Raw genomic sequence first — 18314 nt, 5'->3', positions numbered from 1 at the left:
TCTTAGACTATTTTTGGGAGTAAACCTTCTGGATCTTGTTTAGTCGGCACCCTCCACGCTCTCTTATTGGGAAGCCTCTTGCATTTTATTGGTTTGAGCCACTATTAAGATATACCTCATTAAGGGCCAGATGATGGATCCTGTAAGTTGGAGATACTTCTAAACTGGTAAAATTTTAGAGCGCTCTCATAGTGAGCAGTTGTTTTATTGGCACCCATGAAAAAAACAAATTAGAAGGTGGAAAAGACATACGTAATGATTAACCTAAGAACTCCTTTAAAACAAACAAAGAAAAAAACAGTTTGGGAAGACTTATTTGTGGTCTCTGCTTCCCCTCAATGGGTCTTACAGATGCTAATAAAAGCATTAGGCTAATTAATGTTAACTAGTTTAACATGGAAGTTAAAAAAAATGAAGGGAAAAGTCTAGAGACTTCTTCCTGACAAGGTGGAAATTTTAGAGACTGGTACCCCCCAAATAAAGAAATCTACAGATGGTTATTAATAAATGGGATAAATAAAATGGATGTTAGTGGGATTAAAACAAAAGGTTTTGATGTAACACTACCTATGGATGATGGGCCAAAGGGACCCCCTATTGGTTCCCAACATTAAAGGGCCCCAAACAAGTCCCCTCTACCCAGTTTAAAAAACATATATATTTAAAAGGCTGGAAGAAAATTACATTTAGATACCTGACCAACAGTTACTTGGGGCAACAGGCCAACTAATCAAATGAAGACTGACAAAAGGGCCTGAGTCTCTTGGTTCAACCCCTCACTAGGGACCCCAGAGCCTTTTAAACAAAATAGATAAAATGGCTGGGGAATGAAAGAAAGCTTCTAGGACTCCTTGTACGACCAAAGCTTGTTGATTGGGTCCTAATGGGAACCAAAGTTAAAGGTATAAAAGTTGACAGAATTGAGATGAAAGTTTATAAAAATTGGTATATTTAAATAGGCTTTATATAAGATGTTTACATCTCTTTTGCTGAAATTGTGGGATGGACATGTTTCACTGGGCTTGTGGGATATTTATTGTGGGATAGACATGTTTCACTGGGCTTCCTCTACTTGGTATTATAAGACAGGGCATATGAATCTGGCCCTCATGAACTATTAAACATATGAAATGAAACCAATAGGGTTACCTGAGCCCATACAATATGAGGTAAAAAATGGGAACTAATATTCAGGGGTCAATAAAAATAATAGTAGACATTTTGCTCTGGGTCTACCCTATGCACTCAAAAAGAGGGCCGTTGTTAATGCCTTATGCAAGCTTTTGAAGTCATGATAAATTAAATCCTAAAGTTCTAGAACATGGAACTCTTGATTTTCAGTTTAGTTGGAAATCTTCTCTCTGATACAAAAGCAAATAAAGTAAGTATAGTTGGGCAAATCAATATTTTAATATCATTTAGGTGGCAGATCAGTTCTTTGGAGAATTAGGAGCAGATGTACCTTTCAAATCTCTACAAATCAGAAATGTAAATATAGCCCACAAAGACCAGAGACTGAGACTAATTAGCTCAAACAGGTAAAACCTGAAACCAAGGGGAAAAAAAGGGAAAAAAGGCCTTTTTAAACTCAAACTGTTGGAAAGGTTTCCTCACCCAAAATCTAATTCATAGCCTCCTTAAGGGTTTATCAAGGACAAATACAAATCTTAAGTCTTTTCCACAAATAGTGAAGCCTTGGTCATCTGAGCAAACAAATTTAACTTATTCCAACTGTTACTTATAAACTAGTGAGTTTATATGGTAATACCTGATTCATAACTAAGCTTTTAGAGTGAAGCTAGGCGATCTCTAGTTTTGTCTGTTTATATGTCTGGGTGTACATTACATATGAGATGTCTCAAACTCTGGAAAATATTATCAAAATTAAACTTATAAAAGAGCTCTATTTAATTGACTTAAAATAAGCACTTACAAACTAAATATTTCTAAATATAAAAGAAACTGGCCAGAGTGAATTTTGGGTTCACATGATCTAGGAAATATTCAATATTAAATTAATATCTGATATTAAAGCTATCTTAAGCTTGTTGGTTTAGTCAGTACAGACTAAAAGTAACCATGTCTTACTTTTATTGTACCTAGGTTTACTGAAGGTCATAAGTTCATGTTATTTGTAACAGTTTGTCAACAAGAAAAAAAATTAAATAGTACGATTTTCATAAGTTACATAATAAAGGTAAATGAGATAAGAGTTTTCAGGTGAACTCTTCAGGAATAATTATGTTTTGGGTATGTCTATCTTAAAATAGTTTCTTCAGATTTTTGGTAATTTGAGTTTTGACAAGTTAAAAATGATGGGAATTTATTGAATATCCAGGTTATTTCAAATAAGATAAAATACTGGAACGTTAATTGCTAAACAGGTCTAAATCTACCTACTTTTGTCTCCTTACGAGAGGGAAACTAAAGATGTTTGGGTTTATTGGACACATGTCTTGTACCACACTGAGGAAAGAAATTATGCTATGAGAAGATGTATGTTTCTAGAGGTTTTAGAATATTCAACTCAGGAAATGCTGTTTGTGAACAAACAGTTCATAATCACTTGCTCCTTTTCAGTTTTTGCTAAAGATTAAGGTTTTTAAGGGTTAAAACTGTAATATGTAATCAAAGCTACTAAAAATATCAAGGGAAACATTTCAGTGGGCTAGGAAAGTAGGATGTATGTTCTCAGCAAAAGAAGATATGAAGAATAGAAATGAATTTGTTGGAAAAAGAAGGGTGATTTTGTCCTAGAGACATTTACTTCTCCTTAAAAAAATTCCTTAAAAAAAATTAAGGAACAAACTAATATGAACACAGAAAGTTGTGGAAGGTTTGCAGAAAGGGAGCCCTGAAAAGGAGTTCTGGACATGGTCAGGCTGGGATTAGATTAAATTTAATTAGGTAAATGGATTTTGTTATTAAAAATAGGCTGATGTTGGAATGGACTTGGTTCCTCTCTCTGTTAAGAGAACAAAGTTTTCACTGCTTTTGATAAGAGATTGAGTTTCCGTGACTCTAAGTGATCTGTTTTTGCTTTTGAAGTATTTTGTCACTTTCGTTAAGTGAATTAAGTGTTGTTTCACAGCGACCTATGATCCTATTTGACCAAGTGTTTTGAAACCTTTTTGATACTTTTGACAAACTTCCCAAATCAAAAATTCTAACTAAAGTTCTTCTGACCCCCAGCTAACTCTGAGATGTTTCAAAGGAATCCTGGGATATCTCGAAGAGAGATATTAAACTAAGTTTATTTATGTTAACGTACATGGGAAACACTGTCAAATAAGTGGTGATAATACCTTCTAAGGTTAGATGTCATTCATATAGATATTCCAAAATTTGTAAAGAATTCCTAAAAGTCTGATATGTCCTGGTATAATGCTATCAGTCATAATTCTATTTATTATCTTAAAATGTTGTTTGTCACAGAAATATCCAAGTTTCTTGTCAATTGCATTGTGATCAGATCTTTAACCATGCCATATTAAGTCTTTTGTCGTTTTTAGACAATCATTGTTTTACTCTGATGCTTTTATATAATGAAGATCTTCAAGAAGATTTACAAAAAGGACTATCTGACAAATACAAGTTTCTGACAACTTTTAGATCATACCACTGAGCTGGAAAACCTTTCCTCTTACACTTACCCCAAGTTGATTAAGTATACCTTTGTAAACAAAGATGAAACATTTCTTTTTCTCTCTACCTGATCCCTCCAGAATTTGGCTTCTCCAGCTGGCTCCCCTGGGGACTTGATGGCTTATTTCGACCAGATTACAACTAGTTATACTAATCATTGTTTTAATTTGCTCTCTTGTTAGTTTCAAATTACTTATGACTTGGCCCTCTCTCTGCTGCACTCTGACCTTACTAATGTTATTAGCTGTATTATTTATATCCTGTCTATTTTATAAGATTGCTTTCTCTTGTATTACCCAATGTGTAACCAGGCCTCCAACAATATCAATGATGTCTTAAGACAGTTGATCACATACATAACTCTAGAATAATTGTAACAGTGCAACTTTAGATATGGGAAGAAGTAACAAGGGAAAACAGCTCCTGGATCGTCATCAACTAGTAAGACAGGCGCTGCAGAGAATTTTAGATTACCAACAGGGCCCAATCCCCAAAATAACCCGTTGGGCGGCCTCTCAACAGAATCTTCGCCTGATCTAGGGATGAGCCCTCCTAGCGCCATGGGACAAACACTGGTCATGAAATGACTCCCAAACATTGGTCAAATTTATGAGTAAGAGGAGGCACTGTGGACAAAGAATGTCACCTGCCATCTCAGTAAACAAAGGATGTAGAGCCATCAAGCCCTCTGCCACTGCAGCTGTCCCAGCTGTGCACCCTGGGGGGATTCAGGATGAAGAGAAGCAGGACACTGGCCCCAGAGAGCAAAGGTGCACATCAAAGGAATGAGTTCAATGAGGCCAGACTCTTGCATCTTCCCATACCGGGCAAAATGCTGAATTCATTAACTTGAGATATCTCGTTTTCACTAATGAGCAGTAATCTGTTCATGTTCCAACTACCTGGCTTTTTTTTTTTTTTTTGCTTGTGTGTGTTTGTTTTTACAAAAACTCCTCTGCATCTTGGCTTCTCCCTGACCTCTTCATAAGAGTCCCTCAGAGCTATCTGAAGAGGCTGTCTCCTGGGCTTAAGTGCTCAGTGTGTCTGCGAATAAAACGTAATTCGCAATCTTTAGGTTGTGCTTTTTTTTTTTCAGTCAACAGTACATACCCGTTAGGTGTAGTAATACACGCACGAGGTATAGAAACTTTAAATGAAATCCTAACTATTTAATCCACGATGGCCGAATTTGACAATTCTAATTTAATGAAATTCGTTGACTTTGCAATAGGTACACCTGTTTATTCTATAACCACAAATTAATTTAAAGAAACTAAAGACAAAAACTAAGTCCGTTGTGGGAGAATTCAATATCCTGGAGTAAACTTTTTTTTTTGACTTTTTAACCGTTCTTTTGTTTTTAAGTAAAACAAAACAAAACCAAACCCATCCCGCTGCATCATTCTACTTTTTTTTCTTAAGTGAAAGGAGGGGCGGGTAATGAGGTATTTTACCAAGTCATCCTGACGGTTCTAGGGGCAACCATGACACGACAAGCCCTAGAGTTAATTTCAGGCAACGCAGAAAAATTCCTGGCCCCAGATCCACTCTGGCCACTTGGGCAGCATTTGAAAGTTACTGCTGGTGGCAGAACGGTTCAAATTCTTAAGAAAGGAGTAGGACGACTGCCAAGACGCCAGCCAGCTGAAGACCAAGGGGAAAAGCTGTGCAAATGTTAGTTTACCCATTTCCAACTCGGTAACAGACAACGCCTGGGCTTCGGGAGGGGGCTCAACACTGGCGCTCGGGGAGATTCCGCGGCGGCGCCGTGCTGACAAGTTTCCTCCGCCCGTGACCTCCGGCCTAGTTAGTTGTCAACTCTGCAGCTGGACCAGCCGGGGAGGAAGCCGGGGAGGAATCCAGGGTCCGCCGGGCGCTGACCGTGCGACCTCTGCCTTGGTTCCACCCAACGACGCGGGCCCGGGCTGCCCCGCGACCTCGCTCCCCTCACCCGCGCGCCCAGACCCCGCTCACCCGGGCAGGCCAGCCTGGCCAGCGGCACCTGCATGTTCACTGCAGTCGATACGCTGCCGGACGCCACGGGAGGAGCTCGCGCTCGGCTCGCCCGGGCGCGTGACCTCTAGGCCACGGGGGGCGCCATCGCCCGCCTGCACGCGCGGAGACTCCGCCTCCCTCCTCAGCGACTGCTCCGCCTTCATGGCGCTCCCGCCTCCCTCTTGCTGTGCACTGACGCCGCGCGAGACGCGACGAAGGCAGTGCTTCCGGGTCACGGACTGAGGGGGCAAGGGAAGAGACTCCAAGTCCCGGCGCGGCCCGCGGCTAAAGGCGACGCGGCCTCTCACCGGGGCGCGGCCTCTCACCGGGGCGCACGGAGGCCGCCGGAGCTCTGGGGGGCCGAGACCACCAATCCCAGGGCGCTTCGCGCGCGCAGTGCCAAGAAGGTGGGGCGGGGCGGCGCGCACGGCACCCTGGGAGGTGTTGTCTTCTGCTCCGGGAGCGCAGAGCTGCCCGAGGCGCACTCACTGGCACCTGATTGGCTGTCCCGAGAAAGTGACAGGGCTTCGCGGCCCAGGGCCGAGAGCGGCGAGGAGGCGGGCCAGCTGGGATTTAGGCGCGAGCGGTTGAAAGTCGGTTGGTATTAGTTCGGCCGCCGAGGTGCCGTCCCACCCCCAGCCCTCTCCATGGCGGACCCGGAGGAGCTGCGGCTTTCCCCGCAGCCGCTTCGGCTTTCCCCGCAGCCGCCGCCCTCCTCTGCCTCGTCTTCAGACGCGTCTTCAGCATCTTCCCCCGGCACCCCGGGGGGTTTGGACCGGACGGTTCCGAACAGGAACAGCGGCCGGCCGGTGGACCCGCTGGAGGAGGTGGAGCTGCAGATCGGAGACGTGAGTGCGGCCGGCGGGTCCGGGCCGGTCCCGCCCGTGTTCAGGATCCGCGTCGGGAGTCCCGGGCATCCCTCCCGCGCCGCGCCCGCGCCGGGGGTTCTTCGTGCTCGGCTGCCGGGTTCCAGTCCGGCGCTGTAACCCGAAACCGCGCAGTTCGCATCGCCCGCCCCACCTCGTCTGCGGGGCTGAGGGCCAGGCCGTGATCCCTCTGCCGGGACTTAAGGCGCCCCCGTCCTGGTTGGCCGCCTGCCCAGAGCCCGCTGACAAGGCGATTATCTGTACAGGCGGACCCAGTCAGGACGGGTCACTCCCCGCCCGGTGGTCCAGACGGCTTCCACTAACGGGGCAGAGACCCCTCCCCGGGGTGTCTGCTGGGACGCCTTGTCTGGACGGCTTCTGTTGAACCTCCAATTTCCAAACCCCTCCTCCCCGAGGGGTCCCGGTTTCAGGATTTAAGGTCAAGTGTAGGGTGTGTCTTAACTGGGAGACCCTCCCGTGCAGATCACAAACTGCGGAGTGAACTCCGTTAATGTCTCGTTGCTCAGTCGGTATTTGTTGTTCTAGAAGATGGCGAGAGTGCTGCAGCAGTTTGTCTCTGCTGAGCAGGCTGGTTCCAAGTGAGTGCGTAGAATGCAGTGCGGATGTGTAACTTGAGGGTCTGTTCTTTGGTCTGTACGTTTTCACGGTCTGCCGCGTTCACAGGTAAAGACAGTGGAGCACGGCCCTTGGTACCCACGTATCAGTAAGAGCTGTGTCATAAGAAGACCTTCAGATACTTCTGGTACTTGGTGTCAACGGGCCCAAGGCGTCTTGTTGAGCTAAATGAGACTCTAGTGTATTTTCAACGAAAAAAAATGCTGACTGCTCATGTCTCATCCGTCATGGATTATCTTTCTCGCAGACATACTTCCTCAAAGCTTCATATAGAAAAACTTCTGGGACTTCCCGGGTGGTCCAGTGGTTAAGAATCCGCCTTGCAACGCAGCGGAGGCGGGCCGAGCCCTGGTCTGGGGACTAAGATCCCGCGTGCCACCTGGGCATCTGAGCCGCGCGCTGTAGAGCCGGCGCCGGACAGCTAGCGAGCCCGCGTGCCCCAGGGACGAGCCTGCCTGCTGCAACTAAGACCCGGTGCAAGCAAAGAAGCAACTAAATTTAAAAAAAAAAAAAGAAAGAAAATTTATTAGGTTCCACGAGCTGATCAGTTCCAAGAGCTGATGTTTTAGTTTGTAGATTTTTTTACTTTGAAAGAAAATAACTTGGGCATTGGATTCGAGGTTCTAAGTTATTTTCAGGTTGGTTTATAAGATGTGGAGAGAATTTAAAAAAAAAAAAGCTTCTATTGTTTGACTTTTTTTTTTTTTATAATTTCAGGCAGCATTTTCATTAACCAAACTTCTTGAAGCTGCATCTGCAGTATCAGCTCAAGTGGAAGAGCTTGCCTTCAAATGTACAGAAAATGCACGTTTCCTTAAAACATGGCGGGACCTCTTGAAAGAAGGCTATGATTCCTTGAAGCCTGACAACTGATTTGACTGTAATAATCCATACCACCTCATTTATGATGTGTGCACATGTACCGTGTGGATAGGATAACCACCAGCAGTTCTGTATACAGAAGATGAAATTTTTCTTGGTTTTCTTCATTTTGTGAAAACAGAATATGATGTTATTTTTGATGCTGGCCCGTTTATCTTTAAACATTTTCTGTTCTCTAAACTTTCAAAGATTCTTCTATGGAAGTTAATTTAATCAGTAAATAATATTAATAATGCCACAGTGCTACCAGTAGCAGGTGGACCATTATTCTCTTCAGTTTGCAAGAAGATACCAAAAATTGCAGAGTTTGAAGTCGAGCTTTATTATATGGACCAATGTTAGATTCAGCTCCATTAGGCTAAGCTCCCTAGAACCAATGATTGTGTCTTATTACTTATATATGTCCAGCAGCTAGAAGTCTGTTACACAACAATCACTAAATGTTTGATGAATAAGAGTTGACAACGTAATTAAAATCTGTTTTTTCTTCCTGTTTTTAGCATAAAGATTATAATTGTTTCTCGAAAAGATATTTGAGTCAGAACCTCATTGACCTGAAGGAAAATGTTATCTTTTTTTTTAAACAGGATTTTGAACTTTAACTGTTGACAGCTTTTTAAAATATATGATAAATATTTTTCACCCTCCTATGATGCTTTCCAAAAAAGCGTTTACTGAAACCTGCCTTGAAAGAATGCCTATTTTTTTTCCTAAGGTTAACTGCTTTTATGGATATTTCTCATATTTGATGTTGTTACATGTTTGCTCTCTTTAAAGTGCCTTATCAAAATTGTGGCTCTGTATTATTTTGGAGCTTGGCAAGTAATAATTCTAAATTCTAAATATAATAATTCTAAACAAGTTACTTTTTTTTTTTTTTTTTTTTCTTGCGGTACGCAGGCCTCTCACTGTCGTGGCCTCTCCCATTGCGGAGCACAGGCTCCGGACGCGCAGGCTCAGCGGCCATGGCTCACGGGCCCAGCCATTCTGCGGCATGTGGGATCCTCCCAGACCGGGGCACGAACCCGCGTTCCCTGCATCGGCAGGCGGACTCTTAACCACTGAGCCACCAGGGAAGCCCTAAACAAGTTACTTTTTAAAAATGCATCAAATTTAAATGGTGTAATTATTTTCCTATTATTCGATCTTCATGACAGTGTTCTATTTCACTTGTCCCGTATCTTACGTTGCGCTCCCTCTCTCTCTCTTTCTCTTTTTTGGTGGGTTTGTGTCGTATATGTCAGTGATTGAACCAACTAATTCTCTTGCTGTGTAACTTCTGGATGCCTCCGATACAGTATCTTACTTCTTTGTAGGTAAGGAGGTATGTACGGAACTATATTCCCAAGCCCCACAATGGGCCTGTGAAAGGGGACACATGGATGGGCAAAGGATAGTTTTGTTTAGCATATTAGGTCATGGTTCTTGATTATTTTTTTTAAGTTAAGGATAACACATATGGTGTGTTCCTATACCAAAGAGATGCTTGTTTTGATATTAGAAAACTGTTTTTCTTATGTGTCATGAAAATTGCAATTTTTAAAATGTACAAAAATAAACTTTTGTTCAAACCAAATGTTATTTCCATTTTTTTGGGTTCATTATTTTAAAACTTTTTACTGAAATATTTCAAACCTAACAGGAAAGGTGAATGATTTGAAGAACACCCATGTATTCTCACCGTGTGGATTTACTGAATTAGCAGTTGGTATGTTTTCTTCAGATCTGTGCATGTATGTAAATGTTAGATGCATTTGAAGCTTGTTTTGTTACCTCTTTGATCCCATCCCCTTCTTCTCTCCCCAGAGATAACCACTGTCCTAGAGGTGGTGCATATTCTAGTTTGCGTTCTTGTATTTTTAATACGTATACACGTTTTCATAACACTGCAAAGTACTGTCCTGAAACTAATACTGTAAATCAACTATACTTCAGTTTAAAAAAAAAAAAACTACTATTTTGTGTATGTAGTAACCAGCCTCCAGAGGGCCCCAGTGGTCTTCTCTCGCCTGAAACCCATGGCCCTGTAGAGTCTCCCACGTTGAATAGTGCTGACTTGTGTAAGTAGCAGCCTATTGAGGAAATGCAGTGTGATTTCCCAGACCATACCTTTTGTCCATTTTTCTGTTATGTTTTGTGTTTCCCATAGGGATTTGTAGGTATTACATATTTTGAATACTAACTAATGATCCATCATGTATGTTTCAACCATCTTTTGTAGTCTGTGGTTTATTTTTATATTTGATTATAGAGTCTCCTTGAATAAACATTTTTCATTTTAATTTGATCTCACCAATCTTTCATAATAGTGTTTTCTGGGTCTTGTCTAGGAAACGTCATAAAGATGCTCTCCTATATGTCTTTCCAAAAGTTAAAAAAGTTTGCTTTTAATGTTTAGGTGTTTAATCCACCTGAATTTCTTTTTGCTTATGGTTTAATTTTCGGGTCTTGTTTTGTATGTGTATAGGTGTTCCTCCAAATACCATGTTTCAAATGCTACATGTCATTCGATTGCCGTATAAATGCCTCAGTCTGAGCTCTCTATTCTTTTGATCTATTTGCTTGATCTCAAGCTAAGATTCCCTGTAACTTCCCCTGTTTTGGCTGTATCATGAGTGTGATCTGTACTACTTTGGTTTTTGTGTGAGTTCCTCTCCCTGCCTCCCCCATGTATGTTTTTTTTAAGTTAGAAAAAGCATGTTAGTTGATTTCTAATTTTATTTAATTGCCATCAGCTTGGGCTAACCCTGATTTCAGGCACTGAGCCGTCTATGGACACTTTAGTTAATTCCTCTACCAAACTTATAGCTGCTAATGTTGGAGCTCACAGGCCTGCAGCTCCGCTCTGCTTATAGTTTCTGTTGCCCGGTAGGGTCCACAGAGAAGTTCATCTTACTTTCAAGAGTGGCATTTAAAGAAAATCATCCCGTTTTATATTTCTTTTTGCTCTGCTTCATGGGAGAGATTGGGGAAGAGCTCAGAGCATAAACATTTCTTAAAGACTTCAGAAAAAAATTTAAACTTAGCTCATTGCCAGCTCTATACAAACCTCAGACAATTTATTATTCTGACTGATGTAAACTTTTAAAAGCCTCAAGAGGCTGAAGTCAATAAGATGGAGTTTTTAGCATTAAAATAGTGTATTTAGTTTCAAAAGTTCCTAGTATGAAATATGCATCAGACAGTATGCTGGGAGCTTTATAGACATTATTTCATGTAAACCATATTAGCTCTCTGAGGAAAGTGATATTATTCCTATCTACAGAATAGAAAACAGGCTGAGATGAAATAATTTGCCTGAGGGCCTCTGACACCAAAACTAATATGCTTGTCTATAACATACCTAGCTACCTAGCTTTTGGTTAGACCTATTAATATTCAAGGTTGTGATTTTATTTACTCTTCCCATGCGATGGTTTATGTGTCAACTTGGCTGGACCACAGGGTACCCATATATTTTGGCCAAACATTCTGGGTGCTTGTGTGAGGGCATTTTTGGATGAGATTAACAAATTGGTAGCCTGAGTAAAACAGATTGCCCTTCATAATCTGGGTGGGCCTCATTCAATCAGTCGAAGGCCTTGGAAACATAGCTCTTCCTGCCTGATGACCTGTGAACTGAGACATTAGCTTTTCCTGGTTCTACAGAGCTTCTGGCCTTTGGACTTGAACTAGGACATTGGCTCTGCAGGTTTTTGGACTTGCCAGCCTCCATAATCACATGAGCCAATTCCTTATAATAAATCTCTTTATATATGTAAACATATATATATATATATATATGTATACACATTTGTTGAAAGCCTACCACATTCTTCATGTGGAAAACTGGTATCATTCCATGTAAGAACAGAAATGACTCAGACAAGGCATATTTTTAACAGAATTAAAGTTCGGGTAGTTTATTTTCAAAAGAAATCTATATAATTATTCAATAAATTTGTTATGTTTTTGATTCCAGTATTTTCATGTTTCAGACATTTGGGGGGTATTTAAAACTACCTGAAAACATTTTATTCCTGTGTAATGTTTTCAAATTATGAAAGCAAAAAATTTCAATAGCTCAGAGCTAAAAAGTATCTGATGAACTTGCCGACCACATGAACAGAAGGTAAATTCATCCCCTGATGACTTTCTCTGTAGAGTAAAAGTGTCCTATAGAGTAAAACATGCGGATCTTTTCCCCCTGAAGTTCAGGTCCTGAATCAGTGCATTATGGCCCTTTTTTTCTTTTCCCTTAACTGCTTTATTGAGATATAATTTACATACCATAAAATTCACCCATCTAAAGTGTACAATTCAGTGGCTTTTCATATAACCGCAGAGTTGTTTATCTACCACTACAATCAATTTTAGAACTTCTTTTTGCCCAAGAAGATACTCTGTACTTCTCAGGCATCATCTCCCCAAACCTCCCACCTCAGTAACCTCTGATCTACTTTGTCTCTATGAATCTGCTTATTCTAGATACGTCATGTAAATGGAATCATACAGTCATTTGAACTTTTTGTGCCTGGTTTATTCGCGTTCATCGTGTTATAGCATGTGTTAGAATTTATTTCTTTTATGGCTGAATAATATTCCATCATATGTATACACCACATTTTGTTTATCTGTTCGTCAGTTCACGGGCACTTGGGTTGTTTCCATCTTTGGCTGCTGTGAATAATGCTATGATGAGTATCTGAATACAAGGATCTGAGTCCTGTTTTCTTCTGGGTTTATACCCAAGAATGAAATTGCTATATCATATGGGAATACTATGATAAGCTTTTTTTTTTTTTTTTTTTTTTGGTACGTGGGCCTCTCACTGTTGTGGCCTCTCCCGTTGCGGAGCACAGGCTCCTGACGCGCAAGCTCAGCGGCCATGGCTCACGGGCCCAGCCGCTCCGCAGCATGTGGGATCTTCCCGGACCGGGGCACGAACCCATGTACCCTGCATTGGCAGGCGGACTGTCAAGCACTGCGCCACCAGGGAAGCCCTATGATAAGCTTTTGAGGAATCACCAAACTGTTTTCTACAGTGACTGCATCATTTTACATTCTGACCAGCAATGTAGAAAGGTTTTCAATATCCACGTCCTTGCCAATACTTGTTATTTTCTGTTTTTGTTTTTGTTTTTCTTAATTATAGCCCTCCTAGTACGTGCAGTGTTATCTCCTTATAGTTTAATTTGTATTTTCCTAATGATTAGTGATATTGAACATGCTTATTGGCCATTTATGAATCTTCTTTGGAGAAAAGTCTATTCAAGTCCTTTGCCCATTTAATAAATTGGGTCGCTTGTCTTTTTTGTTGAGTTATTAGAGTTCTTTATATATTCTGGACATTAAACCCTTCTCAGATATATGAATGAAACTTCTTTCATTCTGAAGATTGTCTTTTCACTTCTTTTAATAATGTTTGTTGATGCACAAAAGGTTTTAATTTAGATGAAGCCCAGTTTATCCATTTTTTTTCCTTTTGTTGCTCATGCTTTTGTTGTCATATCTAAGAATCCGTCGCCAAATCCAGGGTTTGGAAGATTTCCCATATATTTTCTTCTAAGTGATTCATGTCATATTTATGTCGTCAATTCGTTTTGAGTAAACTTTTGTATACGGTGCAAGGTAGGGGTCCAAATTCATTATTTTGCATATGGATATCCAGTTGTCCCAGCACCATTTGTTGAAAAAACTGTTCTTTCCCCATTTGATTGTCTTGGCATCTTTGTTGAACATCAACTGACTGTTAAATATGAGGGTTTTATTTCTGGACTCTCACTTCTGTTCCACTGATCTAAATGTCTATCCTTGTTCTAGCTTTTCTGACTCATTCCTTTGCCATACTTTTATTCTCTTTTTATGATCTCATATAATGGTGCTCATTTAAAGCAAAAAGACAACTGGGAAGGAAGTGACAGAGAGGTGCTGTTTTGAGTTAATATCAGAGCTCTTTTTTCATAGTAATAAATGTGTTTATTGGCTCTCAAGTATACATACTTGAAGAGAGGTAAGATGAGTTCTTAAAACAAAATGTCTGTACTTTGCTAATAATCAGACATTTTTTCTGATGCTAGTATACTGATTATTCCAAAACCATAAACCTTTATTTAAGAGTGTCTGTGATTCTCACTTTTGCTGGTAAGCAAGACAGACAAAGCTCTACCTTAAACTAGGAGCTGCAGATGGACTTTTTATATTCTTGTAGTTAAATACAACTTAACATTGCAAATTGAAAAGATTCTATACTGTCTACTCCCAGGAATTTACTGCAGTGCCATGCACACAGTGGGTACTCAATAAATGCATGGTAAAAGAATGAATGAACCTTGAAGTAGATTTCTCTTAGTTTCCTATCCAAAATATGTACCAGTTTATACACATTATCAATATAATTTATTTCCCTTTACATGGGCATCAGTCATTTTGATTTTTTCCCAAATAGCCTCATGTCCATGTAAGCTAATTTATTTTAGCCGTTATTATAAATTATTTTGTGGCATTTATTTTATACTAATAAATCCATCATAAAGCATCCCACAATATTCTCTGTGTAGAAATAGGTTTCGGTCGGTTATGAATAGGAATTGAGTCTAGTTGATTGCGAAATGAGTGATAGTTCGCAGGGGTCTGTGAAAAGAGCTGGCTTCATCAGCTCAGAGGGCACCTCCTGCACGGGCCACATTTCTACCCAGATGAACGATGGAGCGTATGTCTTCTGACTTCCTTTGCTGTCAATAGATCTTCTCTGTCTGTAGTTATACCAAAACTGATGGATCATTTCTTTGAATGGTCTTGTGGTCAGAGTATAGAGAATTGGGTTCAAAGCACTGTTGATAGGCAGAATAAAAATCACTACCCAAGACGTTATGGTACCTGGAAGAGAAAAATGAAATTCCTTGAGTGTTTATAGATGTTTACAAGGTATGGAGACACCTTGTCCTTGTTTCCCCTAACCCCCCAGCCCCCCACACTGACTTTTGAGTCTTAATTTTTTTCCCCTTGATGTCATATAATTAAATACCAAGTCTGTATGTGTCTCCAGGACGCCAGTGTTTGAGGGAGGTGCTAACACTATCAAAAACCAGCTTTTTTTGCTAAGTAGCTTTTCTCGAATACATCAACAAAAGTATTCTATTGGGTAGAAATGTGTTTTACCAAGTGATTATATATTACTCAGATAGGATTCCATCTTAGGAAAAACAATATTGTTTAGTATTTGAATCATACCTTTTCAAGTGTTTTAATTATTAGATAGTACATGTAATATTTCTCAGAATATATAGACTTAGCTTTAATAGATTTCTTTTCTGATATTTATTTGGTTTGAAAAACACGTATGCAGTTTTAGGCTTTTGACTAGATATTTATTTCAGTGAAAACATCTTTGGCTAACCTTATCTTAAAATTACTGCAGTATATATGCAACTACCTAATACTCAGATTTTTATTATAATTTAATTTATGCTCTCTTCCCTCTTTTACTTATAAAATGTAAGGCACTATCACCACCAACCATGGGATAAAGCAAAATTAAAGTTGTATGTTTATAAATTTTTAAAGTATGAATATATATTGCAGTATACATACAGTTAACAGGATTTTATACATTTTTTTATTGTGGTAAAATATACATAACATAAACTTTTCCATTTTAACCATTTTTAAATGTACAGTTCAGTGGCATTAACTACATTCACGTTGTTGTACCACCATCCATTTCCAAAACTTTTTCATCTTCCCACACTGAAACTCTGTACCTTTAAACACTACTCCCTCCCCCCTCCCCCCTCCTCCCCCTAATCCTGACAACGCCATTCACAAACTTTTCATCTCTGTGACTCTGACTACACTAATTACCTCATATAAGTGGAATCCTACAGAATCTGTCCTTTTGTGACTGTCTTACTTCAGTAGCATAATGTTTTCAAAATCTATCCATGTTGCAGCATGTATCAGAATTCCCTCCCTTTAAAGGCTGAATAATAATCCATTGTGTGTATAAAACTCATTTGTTTTAAGCCTCCGTCCATTGATGGACCCTTGGGTTGTTTCGCTCCCACATTTTGGCTACTGTGAATGATGCTGTCATGAACATGGGTGTATGAATGTCTGTTTGATTCCCTGCTTTCAATTCTTTTGGGTATATACTCAGGAGTAGAATTGCTGAGTCCCATGGTAATCCTATGTTTACGTTTTTGAGGAACCACCATACTGTTTTCTACAGCAGCTGTGCCATTTTACATTCCTACCAGCACAAGGGTTCCAATTTCTCCACATCCTTGCCGGTACTTGTTATTTTCTGTTTTTGAGAACAGCCATCCTAATGAATGTGATGCGCCCTATTTTTAAATATCAAGAGTGCCTCTTCTGTCGTCTCTCACACTCTGGGGTAATGTTCCCTAAATTGCTATGTATTTCAGGAAGAAAAATTTCTTATGTTCTAAAAAAAAAAATGAAGTAATTATTTGATAATCATTTTGACCTGTGTTCCTTTCTGGTCATCTTAAGCATGGGATTATCAGAATTTCAACACAGTGAGTATAATTTATGGGAATCATTGTTCCTTTGTTCCCATAGTCACTATGTTTTTTGGCATTTGTGGAAAAAATTGAACACGTGGCAGCCTCCAGCTTGCACCAGGAGAAGCTGTAGCCCCTGCCATGCTCTGGCTCCAGCCCCCCAGCCCTCAAGGCAGCAGCTGCCAGTGGCCCAGGAGAAGCCCTGGCTCACGTGGGGCTCTAACTGTAGCCCCTTCGTCTCCAACCCCCAAACCCCCACCAAGGCGACGGGCCTGACATGCCCCAGGAAAACCCTTGCCCCTTTTGTTTCAGATTCAGCTCTCCCACCAAAGCCACTGGGCATGTGCAGACCACATAGGGGTGCTCCCACATAAGGACACAAATCAAGCTCAGGATAGGCAACTGTTTTGCCTAATTTCACAGAGACAAACAGAGAAAGTCAAACAAAATGAGGTGACAGAGGACTATTTTCCAAATTAAAGAGCAAGATAAAACCCCAGGAGAAAAACCAAAAGAAATGGAGATAAGTAAGTTACCTAACAAAGAATTTAAAGCAATGGTCATAAAAATGTTCACCCGCCTTGGGAAAGGACTAGAGGAGCACACAACTGTAACAAAGAAACAGAAAATGTAAAAGAGAACCAATCAGAGCCGAAGAATACAATAACAAATGAAAAATACACTAGAGGGTATCAACAGTAGAGTAAGTGATACAGAAGAATGAAACAGAAGAATCCTTAGCAACCTGGAAGACAGAATAGTGTAAATCACTCAATCAGAATAGCAAAAAGAAAAAAATAATTTAAAAAAAAATGAGGATAGTTTAAAGGACCTCAGAGACAGCGTCAGGTGTACTAACATTTGCATTATAGGGTTCCCAGAAGGAGAAAAGAGAGAGGAAGGGGGCAAAAAATGTATTTGATTAAATAATGGCTGAAAATTATTTAATTTAACCTGAAGAAGGAAGCATCTGATCCAGGAAGCACATAAAGTCCCAAACAAAATGAACTCATATTTCCTGAGGAATACCTCAGGAATACCTGAGTATTGCATATTTCTTCCTGATGCACTATTTTGCAAGGTATTCCATGCAAATGGAAATCAAAAGAAAGCCAGAGTAGCAATACTCATCAGACAAAATAGACTTTAAATGGAAGACTGTTATAAGAGACAAAGACTGACACTACATAATGATCAAGGGATCAATGCAAGAAAAGGATATAACAATTATAAATGTATATGCATCCAACATAGAATCACCTAACTCTATAAGGCAAATATTAATGGACAGATTTTTAATTTCTTTACAGGAAGAAAAAATTCATACCTGGTATTTCTACCTGAAGCAATGACAGGAATTTCAGTATAAAGATGGGTATCCAGCATAATGCATCGGTAAAAACAATAAAGAAAAAACGTTTGGCAAGGATCATCTCTTTCCTAACTTGATTCCGTACTTCGGTTGCTGTTATGGCACTTTGATGGATGCTGTAAAACATGCTTCCATATGAGAAAACGATGATGATAAATGCTGCTAAGTTAATACCTATGAAGAACACAGAGATGATGATTAATGAATAAGCACATTCTTTCAGAACAAGCAAACATACCCTGAGCTGTTATTGTAAAGGAGAAGATACAAAGACCACAATGTGTTTTTTGTTCTTTGTAAGAATTACTAAGGCACAAAAATCATTAATTAAAAAATTCTAAATATTGTTGAAGCTATAAGCATGATGAACTGTTTATTTTTAAAATGGCGTATTAAAATTAGATTATAGTGATT

The 18314-nt window shown here is 40.0% G+C and overlaps 3 protein-coding genes across 5 annotated transcripts in view; 1 reads left to right on the top strand and 2 right to left on the bottom strand.

Moving 5' to 3' along the window:
- ETFDH (electron transfer flavoprotein dehydrogenase) overlaps window positions 1-5838 on the bottom strand; it is a 34454-nt gene extending 28616 nt beyond the window's left edge. The window contains exon 1 of one of the 3 annotated variants that reach the window (XM_027116822.1): window positions 5620-5838. In XM_027116822.1, coding sequence (XP_026972623.1) covers window positions 5620-5653 — 34 coding nt within the window. In that variant the 5' untranslated portion in view covers window positions 5654-5838. The remainder of the gene's footprint in view (window positions 1-5619) is intronic. The other 2 variants (XM_027116825.1, XM_027116823.1) reach the window with 2 other exon arrangements.
- A 166-nt stretch (window positions 5839-6004) lies between these two features.
- CUNH4orf46 (chromosome unknown C4orf46 homolog) lies at window positions 6005-8918 on the top strand. The gene is made up of 2 exons (XM_027116831.1): window positions 6005-6488; window positions 7860-8918. Exons 1-2 carry the CDS (start codon window positions 6288-6290, stop codon window positions 8013-8015), a joined length of 357 nt encoding a protein of 118 aa, XP_026972632.1. The 5' UTR covers window positions 6005-6287; the 3' UTR covers window positions 8016-8918.
- Window positions 8919-14094: 5176 nt separating this feature from the next.
- Window positions 14095-18314, bottom strand: part of RXFP1 (relaxin family peptide receptor 1) — a 63091-nt gene continuing 58871 nt past the window's right edge. Inside the window, exons 16-17 of the mRNA XM_027116821.1 lie at window positions 17856-18074; window positions 14095-14882 (exon numbers count right to left, since the gene is read on the bottom strand). Coding sequence (XP_026972622.1) covers window positions 14581-14882; window positions 17856-18074 — 521 coding nt within the window. The 3' untranslated portion in view covers window positions 14095-14580. The remainder of the gene's footprint in view (window positions 14883-17855; window positions 18075-18314) is intronic.

The sequence above is a fragment of the Aethalodelphis obliquidens genome, unplaced genomic scaffold (genome assembly GCF_003676395.1).
Source record: "Aethalodelphis obliquidens isolate GAN/ISIS:26980383/991018 unplaced genomic scaffold, ASM367639v1 scaffold17, whole genome shotgun sequence".
Lineage (NCBI taxonomy): Eukaryota > Metazoa > Chordata > Mammalia > Artiodactyla > Delphinidae > Aethalodelphis > Aethalodelphis obliquidens.
Note: the sequence above shows the minus strand (reverse complement) of the source record. Positions and strands in the feature narration are given on the sequence as shown.

Excerpts from the sequence above, each read along its gene's own strand:
- CUNH4orf46 (XM_027116831.1), top strand. The coding sequence starts at position 6,288 with ATGGCGGACCCGGAGGAGCTGCGGCTTTCCCCGCAGCCGCTTCGGCTT. Across the intron at positions 6,489-7,859 it reads TGGAGCTGCAGATCGGAGAC|GCAGCATTTTCATTAACCAA; the intron begins GTGAGTGCGGCC and ends TTATAATTTCAG.